The following is a 17,553-nucleotide window of genomic DNA, read 5'->3' on the forward strand; positions in this document are numbered from 1 at the left end:
CCCTTGTAGTTAGGAAGTTTTTTCTCATATCTAACCTAAATCTCCCTTGCTGCAGGTGAAGCCCATTGCTTCTTGTCCTTCCTTCAGTGGACATGGAGAACTATTTTAATATATTTAAAACTGAATTTAAAAAATAACTTTTAATTAGTCCAAAAGTGCAACATTCCCTCAGAATTGCACCGCCTGGGATAGCAGTCTGCTAATAGGAGGGGGAGATTATGTATTTACAGGAGGATAAAAATCAGGGCTACACATAATTTATTAACTTTTCAAACTATGGTTTTGTCATCAGTGACACCCAGAGGGAAGCAAGGTCACAGCTGAGCAGGGAGTTCAAGAGTCAGGACGCCTGGATTCGATTCCCAGCCGTGCCACTTTGGTCAAGTCAGTTCCCTGTCCATGACTCAGTCTCCCCATCTGTTTAATAGGGATAATAATGCCTGCCTCACAGGAGTGTTTGAGGATTAATTAATGGATACTTGTGAAGTGTCACAAGATGCTGTCAAAGTGCACAGCATTATAACCAGGGTCGAAGATTTCAGAGTCCTTTTATAAGAACTAGTCTACAAATTTATCCTAATTGTGAGCTCAACTGTGGGAAAGTGAATAAAAGTTTGCAAAATGTTCCAATAACACATCACAATAAATGCTGAAGGAAGAAGGTGCAAAAGGGAGACAGAAAAACAGAATTAGTCCAAACAAAAAGACCTAGTGACATAACTGACAGACTGTGTGACAATCATGCCCAGGAAACAAAAGAAAGAACATTCTGCTCAGAGTAGATGTTCACAATGATCTCCTCTGGCCTTGGAATCTATGAAGAGAAGCATAGGGTTGGAAATCAATGAACCAAAACTGGTGCGTTGAAAATTACATCTTCTAGGTAGGCCAAATAATGAGAGGATGGACTATTCCGCTCATCACCTCTTTTTCAGTGGGGGTCCACGGACTGACTGGGATTTCTGGAGGAGGAGGAAGGCTGTCAGGCCTCCACACCACTTCAGGGACTTTGCCCTTTGCCCCTGGAAATCATTGCATTATCATGAAGCCCAGACCTCAGCAGGGACACTTGACCATCACCACCTCACCAGCAAAGACTCCAGCCAGAGACACCCAAGATCCTGCTCTGTCTCCCCTTCCCTTGCGTGTTCCTTTCTGCCCCACTATTTTTCCTCCTATGATGTGTCTCTCTGTCTCTCTCTTGTTTCGGCTTACCACACGGCACCAGCACAATGAGACAGGACAGCCCATGCAGCTCTGCTCAGCCTGAGAGAGACCAGCCCAGTCAGAGGATGTCCCAGACCCCAGACTGGGAGATGAGCCAGAACCCAGAGCAACTGCTGTTGCAGCTGAACTGGCAACCCAGAACCTCAAGAATATCAACAAAAACCATATTTCTCCATCTTTACTATCCTGTCTCTTTTCCCCTCACACTTTTCTGTTTGTCAAAAGCAGAGAAAGTGACCATCTGTCACGGCTGGATGGTGGGTAGCCAGACCTAGTTGTCAGAACCAGAGGCTGCAAGACAGGAGTCAAGAGTCGGCGAGGTCAGGATACCAGGTCAGAAGCAGCAGACAAACATGAGATCAGAACCACCAGGGGGGAACCAGAGGCAGATGACAAACTGGAGGTTGGGAACCACGGGTCAGAGGCCAGGACATCAAGCCAAGGACACACACAGTCCACAGCATGGTGGAGCCCAGTTCGGTTTCTTGTGCCTGCTGTTGGATTAAGTAGGGCCAGTGGGCCAATCAGCCACTCTGGGACTCTGCCAATCAAACCTCGGGGCGGAGCCTTCCACTGGGGCTGGGTTTCGTGTATCTGAGGTACACTAATCTCAGCAGCCTGCTTGGTGGAGTGTTGGAGTGGGGCTGCTCTCAGCAGCCTTACGGGCCTGGGTTTGAGACCCTCCCCATGGGTCATGACCCCATCCTTCACATCTCAGAACTAAGCAACAAAACTAGCCCCTTTCTCTCTCCCCTCCCCCCAAGAAAGGTTGTCCAATAAAAGACTAACTTTTTAAAAAAGAACGTTGATAGGTTTTGGTTAAGTTTGTTTTATATAATCATTCCATTTCAGTTTTAAAGGACTTTAAAACTTGCTTTAGCTCCTTTTCTTTCATGTATCCCAATCCATAAATCTCCAAACTTTAGCAGTGTGCTTGCCATGGTACTAAGCAGGCCACGGTCTGCGTATACCAGACCTCAAACCTTGGTTCACCCTGCTCAGTGCTAGACAGTAACAGAGTCATGTTAACACCTTGAACTCTTTGGGCCCATATAGTCCCTCTAAGTTAGCACAAGTCCTTTCATCACTGATCACTAACTCACTGTGCAGCACCGGTGCAAAGTGCAATGGAAATGTAACGCATTATGGGAAGAGTGCAACAATCGCAGTTCCTTATGGAAACTCCCTATATGAGTTGTCCTTCAATAAGGTATAACTGGAAGTAATAAAATGATATTAAACAAAGGGACATTTAGGCTGAAAATCAGGGGGGAATATCCTTCAGGAAACTGGCAGCAGATGATAACATACGCTGTTCCTTTCTCTAATTTCTATCAGTTATGATGAACCCCCTCTTGTGCCATATTGACATTTGAATTAACTTTGGCTAGCACCAGCAGAGGGCACTGTTACCCCACAGACCAACCCCCAGTTCCCCTGCCCGATCCACACGAGCTACCCCGTGGGAAGTAGGGCTCCAGTTAATATTGTTTTTCAAGTCATTTCAACAGAAAAAATCAGAAATAAATCCCCAAAACTTATTTCATTCCCAGCTTGAGCGCAATTCACTTTTTGAGTGTCTTGGTAACTATGTGAGGTTACATTTTCCAGCCAAAAGCTTGTTGAAAATAGGGTGAGTTGTGTGTCTTATTCTGCTGGAAATTTACCATGTGGGCTATATCTTGGAAGGACGCATATGTATGGACCTACAATTGTATGCAGCACCGATCCCACTATTCTGAGACCTCTATCTGCTTGGGTTTGGCTGCACAGAGGCACCTGGGGAGGGACCAGAGAATAAATCACAGAGAGACATGATTTACCGGCATCACCTTCAAATCTTGTTTCCACATTTTAAACCTGATTTTGCTTTTCCATCATCACAAAATATATCAGATGCCCCTTTCTGGGGAGTCCAAAGGCCCCGCCGTGGGGCAGCCTCGCACAACTCCCACGGGTTGTTTATCCTGCCTCACCATTTCTTTGGATGCATGAGCATTTTTCCATTATTCTCAATCATCATGGTAAAAGCAAGTGAATTTTGTGCCTGGGCTGGTAAATTTTAATGCCAGGCTTGAGTGTTGGGCATAAATACCATATAATCATTCCTGTGTGGCCATAGCTTCTCCCATGCTTAGATAACCTCCAAATATAAAACACAGCCCCGTTGAACATAAGTCAGACCACTGGAAAGGAGCAGAAGGCGTCGAAAAAGTCTAACCCAGTTGTCAGGAGATGGGAGTTTTATACCACCAACATTAAACCATTTCAAGACACAAACCCAGTGACGCCGTTTTATGGACTCCTTTGAGGACGCATCACAAAACCTCATAATGAATTTGAAATGGACACGTACCAGACAGGTCAAGTCAACTGAATGGTTGGCTTAGGCCCACTGCCTCTCTACATTCCCCACCCTAACCTGGTGCTAGTGACTCACAGTACCAAGATGCTTTGGTAGATGTCATGAAGGTCACCAAACAGAGTCAGAGCCTTTGGTGTAGCTCCATCAGGGCCGGCTCCAGGCACCAGCGCAGGAAGCAGGTGCTTGGGGCGGCCAATGGAAAGGGGCAGCACGTCCGGCTCTTTGGCGGCAATTCGGCGGCGGGTCCCTCAGTCCCTTTTGGAGGGAAGGACCGGCTGCCGAATTGCCACGGAAGAATGAAGCGGCGCGGTAGAGCAGCCGCTGATCGCGGCTTTATTTTTTTCCATTATTTTTTTTCTCTTCGCCGGTTGGAGAGGCAAAAAAGCTGGAGCTGGCCCTGAGCGCCATAATTTACACCAGCTGAGGGTCTGGCCCTGAGAGTCTGGCAGAATGTCAGAGGCAGAAAGCTCCACTGATTCATCCCAAAGAGAATTTCTTTCTCTGGAACAGACATCAAGAGAACCCCAGTCACTCATCTTAACTGCTAAGGGGTAAGGGAGTCTCTTAAGCAGACAGGTCTCAAATGATTCTGGGCTCTTATATTGGGTAACCAGAAGAGGTCACTCTTCTACCCACTGGTCTTCTCTTGATCACTAAGGCCTTGGCTACACTGGCAATTCACAGCGCTGCACTTGCTGCGCTCAGGGGTGTGAAAAAACACCCCCCTTGAGCGCAGCGCTGTAAAGCGCCAGTATAATCAGCGCCTGCAGCGCTGCACGCTCTCTCGCAGCACTGCAAGCTATTCCCCTGCGGCGCGACTACCCTTGTGCTTCACAGCGCTGCCGTGGCAGCGCTGTGAATCCGCGAGGTTAGCCAAGGCCTAAGAATTAATTAATAGCAACACCTTAGGGTCCCATTCTTAGAATCTCTCCACGAGCTTTTTATGCTGAAATTAACAGCTAAATGCTAGTTATTTAGATCACCCCTCAAAATAAGATCCCCATTGGATAATGCTGAAAAATAAAGCAATTTTCCACCTAATGTCACCGTTTCAACGCCTGTCAACTGCATTAGCTGGGTCAAGGTACAGTATTACTGAATGGGCTTCCTCCAGAAAGCTAGTGGTTACACTAATACGTGTGGACTCAACGTTTACATCTGGCTTGGTGCCTTTCAGCTTGGACCTTATTAACAGGGAGTTCTCGACAAGCTGCGAGCTTGTGTTTCTGGGATAGCCGGATCAGCTAGTCTGACTCTGCAGCAACCCCTTACAGGCAAGTCAATGAGCAGGGAAAGCAGCATCCAGCTCTCTTTGGTCGTGGTTGAAGAACAGTCAGCACGATCCATAGTCTTTGAGGGGGAGAGAGAATAGGAGGTGGGTGGGGGAGGAAAGCGAAAGAAATCATCCATGGGTCCCAAAAGGCTTCCAATCTCCACCGGGGGAGACAGGTAAAGAGCATCCCATAGGTGTAATATCACGCCCCCAGGGTGGGTTATCAACAGCAAAGCTCGAACCCGGGACTTCTGGATCTAAACGCTGCCTCAGCTAAAAGACGCCATTAACAAAGGCCGTAGCAGGCTCCTCAACCTCTCGAGGGAGACACAATGCCACACTGAGTGACTGTGGGTTACACATGGTTTTTAAGGAAGGGAGAGAAAGGGGTGGGGGAAAAGATCATCTGTGGGTCCAAAAAAGACTCATACATCCTCCTCTCTCAACCAGGAGGAGAATCCACGCGGGTCCAAACCTGCTGGAGTCTGACAAAGGGAAGCCGGGAACCCAAAGCATTCGAGACAAATAAGCTCCCAACCCCGCTGCAACTTGGCTAACGAAACCCAGCTACTTCCCTGCGTCAGATCTATCAGATATGGGTTTGCTATTGCAGTTTGCTGTAGGACTGGGAATCGAGACTGCAAGTAGGGCAGGTGCGAAGAATAGTTTAATAACCTGGCTTGCTGGGGTCTGGGAGCGTGAAAGAACACATTTTAACACAGCCACGTTCCACCTCATTGCCAGCCTGATTTAACTCAGCTCTGTCTATGATCGATTCCTCGTTGTGACACTGAAATAGTGAAAGATGAATGCCTACCTCCAAGATAAGTTCCTTTTATTCCACTTTGTCACGGCCTGAGTGTGCCGCTTCTTTCTGGTCTCTGACTCAGCAAGATCAGGTAGAGAGCAACGAGGTGTCTTCATTAATTCCAGTGTAGCTTCATCTAGATTTCAAAGAAGAACACACACAAAAAGAAAGCGCCTTGAAATACTGTGATGGAAATTGGTCTAACGTCTCCACTTTCAGAGGGTGAAACCGGGTGGTAAAAATATTAATTTCCTTTCCTTACGATACTGAGGGGAGCACAGGGGAGGGAGGGAATGAGCATTACAGACACCTTGTGCATTTCGTGCAATGCGGTGGGCTTATCAGGCAAATGATGGCAATGCAGCAGTGATAATGTTCCCCTTAAAACACGCCTGCGGCCATTTCAATCTCTCCCTGACCTAGAAGGGAATGCTCTTCCATCTCATCAGTACTGGCATTCACTCAGCTCACCACAGGGCTGTCGACAGAGCCGTAGGCTTTTAAAACTGTATTGATCCGGACTGTAACTTTTAACACGATTGGAAATGCCCAGCAATCAGGGCTGGGTTAGGGAGTGGGAAATATCTCCCTTGCCTAAAGAAACTATATGGGGAAAATAGCACCGATGACTCTTCTTCTAGATCTTCTACGGCGCACTGGGCCATTTTCTACCCCACCACCAATCGATCCGGTGCCGTACATGGCCTGGCAGCAGGGACGAGGGGCTGTGTCTCGCAGGGGGATTGCTGATATTAACAAGGTTCTTCATCGTTGATTAGGAACAGCTATGCAGCTGAGGCCATGCCCCACCTCCACATACGCACACGCTGGAATAGTTGTGTGTGCTGACACTGAACGTTCCCGGTCATGGAGCGGATTGCATTGCTATTATGCTATGGCTATTAAACCCCCGCCCCCAAAACAGGATAGCAGTAATCATTAACAAGTCCCCAAATAAGGACAAAGTCTCATTTTCCAAAATGACACAACTGGAGCAAATATGCGGTTGCAGGGCCGGTTTATTTGTCCCAAGAATCACCTATGGGGGGCGGGGGGAGCCAAGTTGTTAGCAAGGCAGTTAGCAAGCAAGGTACAAGAAAGTATCGGGAATGGGAAGCCTCTTTGAATGCATGGGTTAGGCCTGGCCTTAACACTGGCTTTGTACTATTTTAAAAGATGGGAAATAGGAAACCAAGAGCCTTGTCGTCCCTGGTGCCCTGTTCATAATGCACGCCCTTTGGCAAATGGCACCATGGTAGAATGATGACAGCACATTTCTTCCCAGTATTCTACGTTAAAGTGCATCAGGGAACTTTTAGTTTACACCTGCGTGGTCTACGTGGACCGGTTAGTGCGCAACACTTCAGTGCATTTTAGAAATCACACCACCCTAGAGCACATTGCTGCCTTGTGTAGACATGCCCTTAGTCTCTTCTTTTATCTGGATTCCCACCACTCCCCTGGCAAAGCAGGATAGTATTTGCATACAAATATACCATAGTCGTGTTAGACTGGAAATTGATTTGCAACATATTAATATTCTTTTCTTCATGAGTAAGTTTCTTTATTAGGAATGGAATAAAATTGTCAAGGGCTGGCTCCACAACCAGCAGGACTCTGTGGACGCAACAATTTACAGATCTGGCCTTACACTTTTATTCTAAAAAAAGGGAAATTAAATATTTTTATTTAAAACAAAAATCCCAAAACACAAACCCCCAATTCACAAGGAAAAGACTGTGAAAGCCATTTTAAACTATGCTCATAATTTCACACACACACAAAAACCCCAAACCAAGAAATCCACCTTGCTCCTCGGCCTCTCGGTGTTTCTGATAAGACGTGAAAGAAAGATAATTTCATGTATTTAATTAAAAATGGAAAGCAAGCATCTCAGTGATGAGCTGATAAGAAACGTGGACAGAGAGCTGGGACATGGGAAGCAGCTGCTCAGAGAAGGACTTGCCGAGAGCTGCCAAGCCACAGTCTGGACTTGGCAAAGGAGGAGAGCCTGCTAATTAGCAGGTTCTCGCTAACTCTCTCCTAAATAAAGGCAGTGAAAGCAAACTGACCTCACCACAGCAGGTTGTTTCTATGCGTAAGAACTGTGTCCAGGCAGGGAGAGACAAAGAGACTTTAGGAGGGTTACGATGATACTTTCCCCCCTCCTTTTTAAAATGAAAACAACTGAGAAGATTTGTTAGGGACAAGCAAACAGATTCAGAGAAAAGCAGAACCGACTTTGAAAATCCCAGCCCCGGTCTTGTGTGTGCTTATGTCGACCAAACTTCACCATGGAATCATTTGATGCTCACCTACGGCTAATTCCTCGTGGGGGTGATTGAACCGTCGGGACGGGAATGCACTTGACCCAGTCCCAACATTGCAAGAGTGGGGTTCAGCCAACCTGGACTTGCAAAGGGTTGGACAACTCCACAGCAGTGCATGAGGCCAACAGGCCAGGAAGAGACTTGCACTTCGGGGGTCTGATCCAACTCCCACGGACCTCCAAGGGAGTCGTTTCATTGACTTCAACAGGAGCTGGATCAGTTTCCTAGATCCCATCCCTGGAGCTCAGGGAGAAATCTATTGGAGGGCTCAGGTGTGGTAAACCTTATGGTAAGACTCTGAACTGCTTTGGGTGGGAATAAATAAGGCAAGAAAATAATTGACTTGTTATGTTTTTAACTAGAGCAACTACTTTTCTTGAACACTAGGATACACAGGAGCGCTCAATGTCACAGTATCTAAACAACAACAGCAACAACAGTAATCTTTCATAATTCTATAATTCCTTCCTTCTGAGGCTCTCACTTCACAACCATTAATGAATCCAATGTCACTGAAAGGGAAACCGAGGCGCAAAGAGGTTAAAGACTTGCCTCCAGTCACACAGAAAGTCGCCAGGAATAGAATCCCAAACCCCTAAACCCTGTGGTTAAGCCATGAGCCCATCCTTCTGCAGCTGCAAATTAATGTGGCTGAGAGCCTGACAATAGCTCTGGCTTTCTTAGCAAAGTGAAAAGCCAAAAAACCTAGCGGTCTTCAAAAAGAATTCAATGCAAACCAGTATAATGAGCAGGAGAAAAAGACAAAAAGAACAGCCGGGAGTCGGTCTTTTAGAAACAATCTTTCCACCCCCAGCCCTCTTTGTCAAAAAGAAGGATAACAATAGAATAGTTCAATATACGAATCTGGGCGATTAATTAGCTTATTTTTCCTCAATTGGATGATGTAATCAATTATTCAAAAAACCCAACCAACCCAGCAGTTCTGATGGTTTCTCTCCTTTTTTAAACACATCAAGAGCTATTCTGAGCACAATAAGAACCCCATGGGCATGTGGGCTAGTGAAATAATTGCCCGCCTCAGGTTGTTGAAAACGCAAGGCAACAAAGCACCTGAGCCATGTAATTACTCCTTATAACTGCAAACTGGGCCGTACGTTGTTGCACTCACATTAGATCTTCCTGGGACCGGCAGTCATCCTTCTGCAGGCTCAGTGGTATAGGAGAACGCACCTCCCTCCCCAATCTTATTAAGAGACATCTCTGCAGCTGATCATCAAAATGAAACAGAAGAAGAAAGTGCTTGTTTCCGACTGACCTAGTATCCCTGTTGCTTCTAGGCCTCCAAACTGCTGCATGGCTGTGATGGCTTTTGCAAGCTCTTCCTGGGTCTGCAGTTGTCCTGTGACAGGGCCTGGAGGAGGCAGGTAGCCAAATTTAGTCAGCCAGTCCTGTAAAGCAAGGAGAAGGGGGAAATAAAAAAAGATAGGATGACAGGGTCTGAAGGTCCCATCGGTTCTGCATGGAGAAGTCTTTCCCATTTACATGTCTACACCTGAGTTCCTCATTGAACTTTGTGGTCCATGTTAACAAATGAATGTGTCAGAATGGATCTGTATACATTACTTAAGTAATGGAATCCAGTGACCTTCATGCATTCCAATGCTGACATTTAATTTTCCCATCCGGCTGCAAGCTATCTTTGATCATGGCAACAGCAGCTATAAAACATGGGCCTATGCAGCTATCTTTTAGTCTCCCTTTGGACTGTTGGTTGTTAGCAGAGACCTGTTTGTGGGGAGACTTGCTGAGGATTAAGGGAGCTGAATAACAAAGAGCGAAATAGAACTCACCCGCTTTTCATCTCTACATAGTTCTGACTTTGGGGCAGGAGTTAGGTTCCCTGGGGTCCCACCCTCTCCTCTACAGTGTTTGGATGGTGCTGGAATTGGCAAGGTAGACCCATTCCTCTCCACATCCTCAGAGTAAAACTTCTGCCTGCCTGCCTACTCACCCTTCCTTTAGCAACAGGGCCTCAGTTAATCCACTGGGACTTGCTACTGCCTTCTTGTTACTGACTTATTCTATTCTGGGGCCTGAGACATCCCAGAAAACACAGCCTGATAACCAGGAAACCGGGGCTTTCTTACCATGAGGGCACTCAGGGAACATCTCAAGCCTAGGAAAGAGGTAGATTGAAAGTGGAGAGGCAGCAGTGGGACCTGGAACGGACAGTTCATTCAAGGAAGATATCTTGGGGGTTTGGGGAGTGGCAGGCTAGTGCCCCAAACGCTGCAGATGCGGAGACGGCATGGCTCCAGTGATTGAAGATGGGCACAGGGGCCTTCATCTGCTCCCTGAAAATGTCTATAGGTGGGGAAGTGCTAGGGAGCCACGGGTGGGGTGGAGACAGCCCAGTGTTCTTGGATTCGATGCACTTCACTTGGGTTTGCATTGTTTTGTTCCGAGTTTCGTGATGAGTTTTGGAACCTCAAATCATTAAAACCGTGAGAAGCAAACCAGCCACTGAGGTTCACTGAGACTCAAGCAAACCAAAGCTGGTGGGTTCCACTGAAGAGAGATTAGAGGCTCACGTGGTTTTATATCTCATCTTCACCATCATCTGATTTAGGGCCCAACCCAACTCTCATTAAAGTCAGTGGGAGTCTTTCCAGTGGCTTCAGTAGGAGTTGGATCAGGCTCCTTAATAGGAACCAGGTGGCAATTTATGAAATGATTACCAATTAGCTAAAGTTCCAGGCAGCTCTCAGAGTAGCCGCAATCACCCAAGACCCCCAGCAGATGAGCCCAAAGCTTAAACAGAGGAAACTCAGGAAGACACAAAATTACAACGGGCTTCCAGGGAAACCATCCTGTCACACACACTGAAAGAGCTTCTCTTCAACTCTCCTAATCAGCTGACAGGCAACATGAACAAGAATGTCACCAAAGTGAGATATGAGCAGCACAGTTTATAAACAGGGGGGAAGGCTAGCTCAGTGGTTTGAGCATTGGCCTGCTAAACCCAGGGTTGTGAGTTCAATCCTTGAGGGGGCCTGTAGTGAGCTGGTGTGGCGCCCCTCCGTCTCCAATAGGGCCGAGCCTCCTCTAACCCCAGCGTGGGCGAGCCACCGGGTCCGGGGCCCGCCCCTCCGAGGTCACGGCCCCAACCTGGAAGTATAAAAGCCCACCGGCAGAGCTCAGTGGAGCCCAGGCCGGCAGAGAGAACAGACGTCCCGGGCCGAGCTCCCGCTTGGGAGACAGCCACAGGCCGCGAGCCGCCTGCTACCCCGCCGCGCCGGTCGAGCCAGGTACCCCGAGGAGGACTGGCCAAGCCTGCCCCGTGCCAGCTACCCTGGGGAAGAGCTGCCGGACCGGCCCCCAAGCCCCGCACCAGAGGAACCGATGCTGCTGGACTGGCCCGAACCCGGCATTGCCAACGAGGTAGGCCCCGAGGGGGAACACAGAAGTAGGCCGGGGGTAGCCGACCCCAGTCAGGCTGCAGAGGCCTGTGAACTGATGTCAGTGTGTTTTGGTCAGGATACCCCACTGACCAGCAGCGGCAGTAACCACTGCTAGGGCCCCGGGCTGGAACGCAGTGGAGTGGGTGGGCCTGCGTTCCCCCCCTGCCACCCCGCTCACAGGTGGCAGGCTTCCCCCTCACCCAACGCTCAGGTGTAGGACCCTGGGCTCCTTAACTGCTTGTCTGCTCAGCCCCTGCATCCAAGGGCCTGAGCTCCCTGAACTGTGGGCCGCTCAGCCCCTGCGTAAAGGGACCTGAGCTTTGACTGTCTGTGCTACAGTGAGCCGGTGTGGCGCCCCTCCGTCCTGGAGGGTAGAGCCCCAGTGCGACCCTACTACACGGCCACTTAGGGCTCTGGTACAAAAATCTGTACTTGGTCCTGCTAGTGAAGGCAGGGGGCCGGACTCTATGACCTTTCAGGGTTCTTTCCAGTTCTATGAGATAGGTATATCTCTCTCTATTATTTCTTCTGAGGCATCAAGAGCCACAGAATGGGAAACTGTTCAACAGATTTGGGCCAAAAATAATTTGACCCACACTAAAATGGCCATTTCCAGGAGACCAATGGCCTTTGTGTGTGTATATACACATATAAACTTAAAAAAAACCCTTTTAAAAATATAATATCCCATTGATAACGGCACAGGGAGCCTTTCAAGTCTAGGCTACTTGTTCAACCCTTCCCCTGACCAGAAGTGGTTGGTTCTTTGGTCACCAATGCAAAATGAATTTGGGAGTCTTCGTACATTCCCGAGGGCCTGAGCCAAAGTCAGTGGAAAGTCCCCCATTGACTCCAATGGGTTTTGCGTCAGGCTCTTAATGAAGAACTTCCCATTACAGCTATAATTCCCCTGTTATTGGCAAGATCAGCAGAGAGACCAAGTACTGAATGGTCCATGAAAATTGACTTTCCCCTCTCAGCCGCTACCTTTAGCGCAGGGTAAAGCCCACTGGCAGGGTGGCTGTGCGTACTGTTACTATTGGGAGGACAAAAAGAATACCATTCCGGCATCTTGCAGGAACACTAAATGCTCTTAAAGAAAACCAAATATCTTCCATTTCATTGCCAAGAAATCACTAAAACCAAACCAAGAGCCACCAATTTAGTGCCACATGCCAAGAAGCAATGAACGAGCTCTCTACCGCAAGCTTGTATGTAAAAACTCCATTCTCAAAGCTGTGCCGCATTCTTGCTATGAAAATTGCTGGTAATAACGGGGCACAGCCTGAACATTGTATAAATGAGTGGCAGCTACGCTGGCTCTTGCTGCACAAGAAAAAGTCAATCTTTGTTCAGTGGAGGAGAACGAAACCATTCAGAGTTGCCCATGATTTTCAGAGGACAGTCCTGATTTTTATTTATTTAAGAGGAAGGGTGGATGGGTTTACGCCCACTTTTCTCCCCCCATGTTTAGCCACCTCTCTGCCAATGACCTCAGTGTATGTATATAGAGTCAAGCACATATATTTTTTTATAATCTAGAGTAGTATGGCCCATAAGAAACCTAACCACCACCTCTCTGCCCAGTGCCTGATCATCTCCAAGGAGGCCTTCCACTTACTCCCATTCTTGTCTCCAGTCAATGCAGAAGGAGCTGCAGAGGAGAACTTTATATTACTGCGAATACATGACTCCTGTGGTTTTTATCAGTATCAAAAGACATATTGATCTACCACGCCACTAAGAACTGACATTGATTTAGGCTTTTACCATGGTCAATACACCATTAACTTATTTTGGTAAGATTAATGCTGTGAGTCAATTTCTGCTTACCACTGATGCTTGACTGCCCAGTTTCCCAACACCCTTCAAGGACAGAGAGTTCTCAAGTCCCTATTGATGCACTGGGTTAAGTGGGCTCACACTTACACAACTCCCTTCTAGGTTTTCTTATGCTTGCTAGGAGAGCAAATTCAGCCATTTCTTTCAAAGAGCCAGGCCTCTGGTTCCTGGTCTCTCTCTGGCTAGTCAGTTGTCTCCTTGCCCTCGTACATGGTTGGCTCATTTTAGCGCGATTGCACAGTATTAGAATAGGGAAAATTGCTTATGCTGCTTTTTCACATTGTTTAAATGTAGCTCCCAGATTCAGTAACTCAACTGCTAGGAACATATTAGCTACCAAAGACCACAGTGAGAGAGACTTAACTCTTATCCCATCTGCTGGGAAGTGTGGTCTGAAAGCCGGGCTGAATGCTGTCATCAGTGTTTGCTCCTGCTGCTTTATTTGTCCCTTTGCATAGGAAAAACATCGGTGACAGCAATTAGCTACACAAATTGCTCCTGAGAAATCGCCTGTGACATGGAGCCCTACGTCAGCCCGTCGACTGCCAGGGACCGTGGGGTTTAATTTGGTTTCCTCCACAGCCATGGAGACAGTATCATTTATCCTCTAGTTGTAGCAGAACCTTTTGTACACTGCAGACCTAACTAAATCAGCTTCCCTGTTGCCCTCCTGGAGAATGCACTGGAAGACAAAAGGCAAAGAAAAGGGCACAGAACTTTGTAGATGTGGGTGAAAGAGCTGGAGAAGGGGATCAGTCCAGGGGAAGCCTTCAATGATTTAGCTATAGCAATAACTACTTTATTCATCTTTTTAAAAAAGAGTTTATCATCTTGAGCTTCAAAACATTTAGGACAATGGTGGGAGCTCTCTGCAGCTAAAAACGCCCTATTGCTGCTTTGCCTAAAGAATGGCAGACCCACCAATGACTTTCTCAGGGTTTACTCACAATGCTCAATCTAGATTATTTCATTCTAGATTTAAGGACAATCCATACTACTAGTTTTCCTGTCCCCAGCTGCTCTATACCAAGTATGGTGTGCAGCACCCTACAGTGATTCATGCTTGAGACGCCCTTGCCAAGGATGGATGCCACCATCTCTTCAAACAGAAGATGTAACTTCTCCCTCCCTCACTGTTCTTAATTTGTGTAGGCTAGGGGAAGAGAAACTGGATTTGGAGAAAATGACAATTGAATAGAAGTGGGTGGGAAACTATTTTCCCTTCCTCAAAGATTTCTTGAGATTTGTCCTGAATTGGGGCAAAAATTCAAAAGCTCAAAAATGTTTTCTAACAAAAAAACAAAACAAAACAAAACAAAAACAAAACACACCTCCAAAAGAATAAGTTCGGGTCAAAACATTTCAATACTTTTGCAATGTTTTATTTTAATTTCATTAGCTTATTTCAAAACAACGAGTTGTCTCAAAGTGGAAAATTGGATTTTTTCATGTCAAAAATGCCAAAACGGCATGTTCTGAAAACCTGAAATTTTTATTCAAAAACATTTTCAAGTTGAGAACTTCACTGAAACCAACTCTTTCCCACTAAAAGTTTCAGTTTCAACTAACTGACATTCTTTGATGAAAAAATATTTTATTGAAAAATTCCCAACCAGCTCTGCAACTGACCCCACCATCTGCTCCAAGGTGACACGAGAAGAGCATAACTAACACTGCACTGGCTAAGAGAGGAAGGTGGCTTTGTTATATAAAGATCTTGGGCTAGGACTTAGGAGATTTGAGTTCAGTTCCAAGCTCTAGAAAAACTTCTCTGTGTGAGTGTGAGCAAATCATTTATGCTGTCTCTGTCTCATTTCTTTATCTGTAAAAGGGGCATAATAGCAATTCCTTTTCTTTCGCCTTTTGTCCGTTTTGTCTGGTTAGACTCTAAACTCTTCTGAGCAGCGACGGTCTCTTATTGTGTGTAAGTATAGCACCTAGCACAAGAGCCCCAGGCACTATAATGCCAATAGTGCACCCCATTCATTTTCAAAGCTGTCACTACCCAGGGAGAATCTTTCCCCCTGGTTCCAAGAGTTTACAAAGACAGACAAAAAAATGGAAAAGAATCCAGGATGATCCAGCTTCATTGCTGATAAAATATTTAAAGACTCTGCCATTGTTTTCATGCTTGGAAAAGAAAAAGAAAAGAAAAGAAAAGAAACAAGTGCCTGTGTGGCACTGTGTAATGTCCAAAGACGCTTTCGCTCAGCCGAACCCTAACTTCTATTGTGGTTGATAAACACAGCTGTGGGCCCTTGGCTGTTCGGTGCTGAGCAGATGACTGGCATAGAGACTTCCCTTTAAAATGGAGGCATTGTGTTTATTGATGAAACATTGTACTGGCTCCCTAGCCATCCCCAGGATGGAGCCGGGAATCACATTCCACCCAGCAGGGGAACTGCTGGAGCAAGGCTGGGTCTAAGGCGGGGAGGCAGGATATCAAAACATTTTAAATCCTTGAGACAGGGGATTAAGATTCCAGGCAGGAGAGACGACGGGTCTTATATTAACCAGTAGAAAAAGAAATGGTGGAGATCAATGGGAATTATTTGTTTTTTTAGAGTAGAGCCCAGGGCCCCTGACTGAGGGTATGTCTGTACTGCATTGCGTGTTGGGAGGTGTGTGCGTTTGCAGCTGGTACAGACATCATCAAGCTAGCTTTCGCTCAGGTACTGGTAGCAGTGAAGCCACAGCCACGTGGCCTTCAGCCCTGATTAGCTGCCTGAGTGATTACCCACTGTTCTAGGCGACCTTGCTGCAGCCTGTGCTGAAGGCAGTGCTACCATAGCTTCACTGCTACTAGTACCAGTGCTGGCTACATTAAAACTAGCACAGGTATGCCTCCCTGAGCTGCAATCATTGCAGCATAGGCATACCCTGAGACCGAGGGCCTGTTGTGCGAGGTGCTGTACATACATACACAGAGAGAGACAGTTGTAAAATCTTAAGAGCAACTATCTAAACAATCCCAATCTGTTTTCTGATTGATCCCAGCTACCCTGCCAGCTGTCACTGCCACAATGCGATCACCCTCACTCTGCTCAGTTATTACTGTCTCCGGGAGCAAGGAGAAAATATGCTTCCCTCAAATTGGGAAATATGGGATTAATTGGGAAAGAGCTGAAAGGGTACATTATAAACAATGAGGAGCAGGGGTGAGAGAGGCTACATCATATTTAAAAAATTATTTGACGGCAGACCTTTAATTAAGATGGAATTAAGGCAGAACCCTTATTTTAATTCCTCCTCTGTGTTTTTCTGCCTTCGCTTATTTATAGGTGAATGTTTTCCCATCCTCCACAGAGCACAGAACTTCATTAGAATCAGGATTTAGTTTTTGGTTTAGAAGTGTCATCTTTTATACCAGTTCCTGCTGGGATACAGTTTAATAAAGCACTTCTATGGTTCAGTATGTTTTTTGAGGGTGGAGGAAAATGCTATAATTTTTAACTGGCTTGATTTAATGTATTCTTCCCCTACATATCCTGCTGTGGTTGGTGACCAATACATTACTGAAAGATGTTTTAAAGCAACCGCAGTTTAAAATGCAGGGTTTTTTGGAAAGGTGACTCACTATATTAACAATGTGACTATGGTTACTCCACAGATCCCTGGGTGCATCCAGGATGCTCCCAGGGTCTGAACCACTCATTTTACTAACTAAAAATAAGCTTTCATTACTTTTTATTTCTGTTGGTTCTGCAGAATCAGCACAGACGTTGGAGAGTCAGATGGAGCAGAGCCTGGTTTATGCTTATCAACAAAGCTCCAATTGCAGGAATTTTTTTTCCAATGTACAAGGCAGGAAAACACCCTGCTTGAATCTCAGATCCTTTTACTTGTAAACTGATTTGATCTGGAAGATAAGGACAGACAATATTATTACATGTTTAGCATAGGAGCCCCAGTCATGGAGCAGGACCCCATTGTGCCAGGGCATGTGCAACCAGAGAACAAAAAGTCGATCCCAGTAAACATGAAACTTCACAATGCCCTTGGTAGAGTCAATTTCCAGGTTAGAACTGCACTTCCATTTCTTGTATACTTTAGTTTTATTTTTACCTTTTGCTCTGCCGCACAATTAGATGCTTCATTTTGAAACACATGTAAAGATTATTATTGTTTTATGGATGATTTCTCAACGCTGTGGTTTTCCTGGTGGGATCAGCCGACAGCCCCCAAAAAGGTTTTGCTCGGTTTTGTGATTGATCCTTGAGGGTCAGAGGGTGGCCATTACAATCCAGCGTAATCAGAAAAGTAAACAGAAAAATCTCCTTCCCGCA

At 46.3% G+C, this 17,553-nt stretch overlaps 1 protein-coding gene across 1 annotated transcript in view; it reads right to left on the reverse strand.

Annotated features, from left to right (window-relative positions):
* Positions 1 to 17,553, reverse strand: part of MMP17 (matrix metallopeptidase 17) — a 117,190-nt gene that overhangs the window by 30,046 nt on the left and 69,591 nt on the right. The window contains exons 2-3 of the mRNA XM_054007025.1: positions 9,280 to 9,412; positions 5,683 to 5,809 (exon numbers count right to left, since the gene is read on the reverse strand). Coding sequence (XP_053863000.1) covers positions 5,683 to 5,809; positions 9,280 to 9,412 — 260 coding nt within the window. The remainder of the gene's footprint in view (positions 1 to 5,682; positions 5,810 to 9,279; positions 9,413 to 17,553) is intronic.

Source organism: Malaclemys terrapin, chromosome 16, assembly GCF_027887155.1.
Source record: "Malaclemys terrapin pileata isolate rMalTer1 chromosome 16, rMalTer1.hap1, whole genome shotgun sequence".
In the NCBI taxonomy this organism is placed as follows: domain Eukaryota; kingdom Metazoa; phylum Chordata; order Testudines; family Emydidae; genus Malaclemys; species Malaclemys terrapin.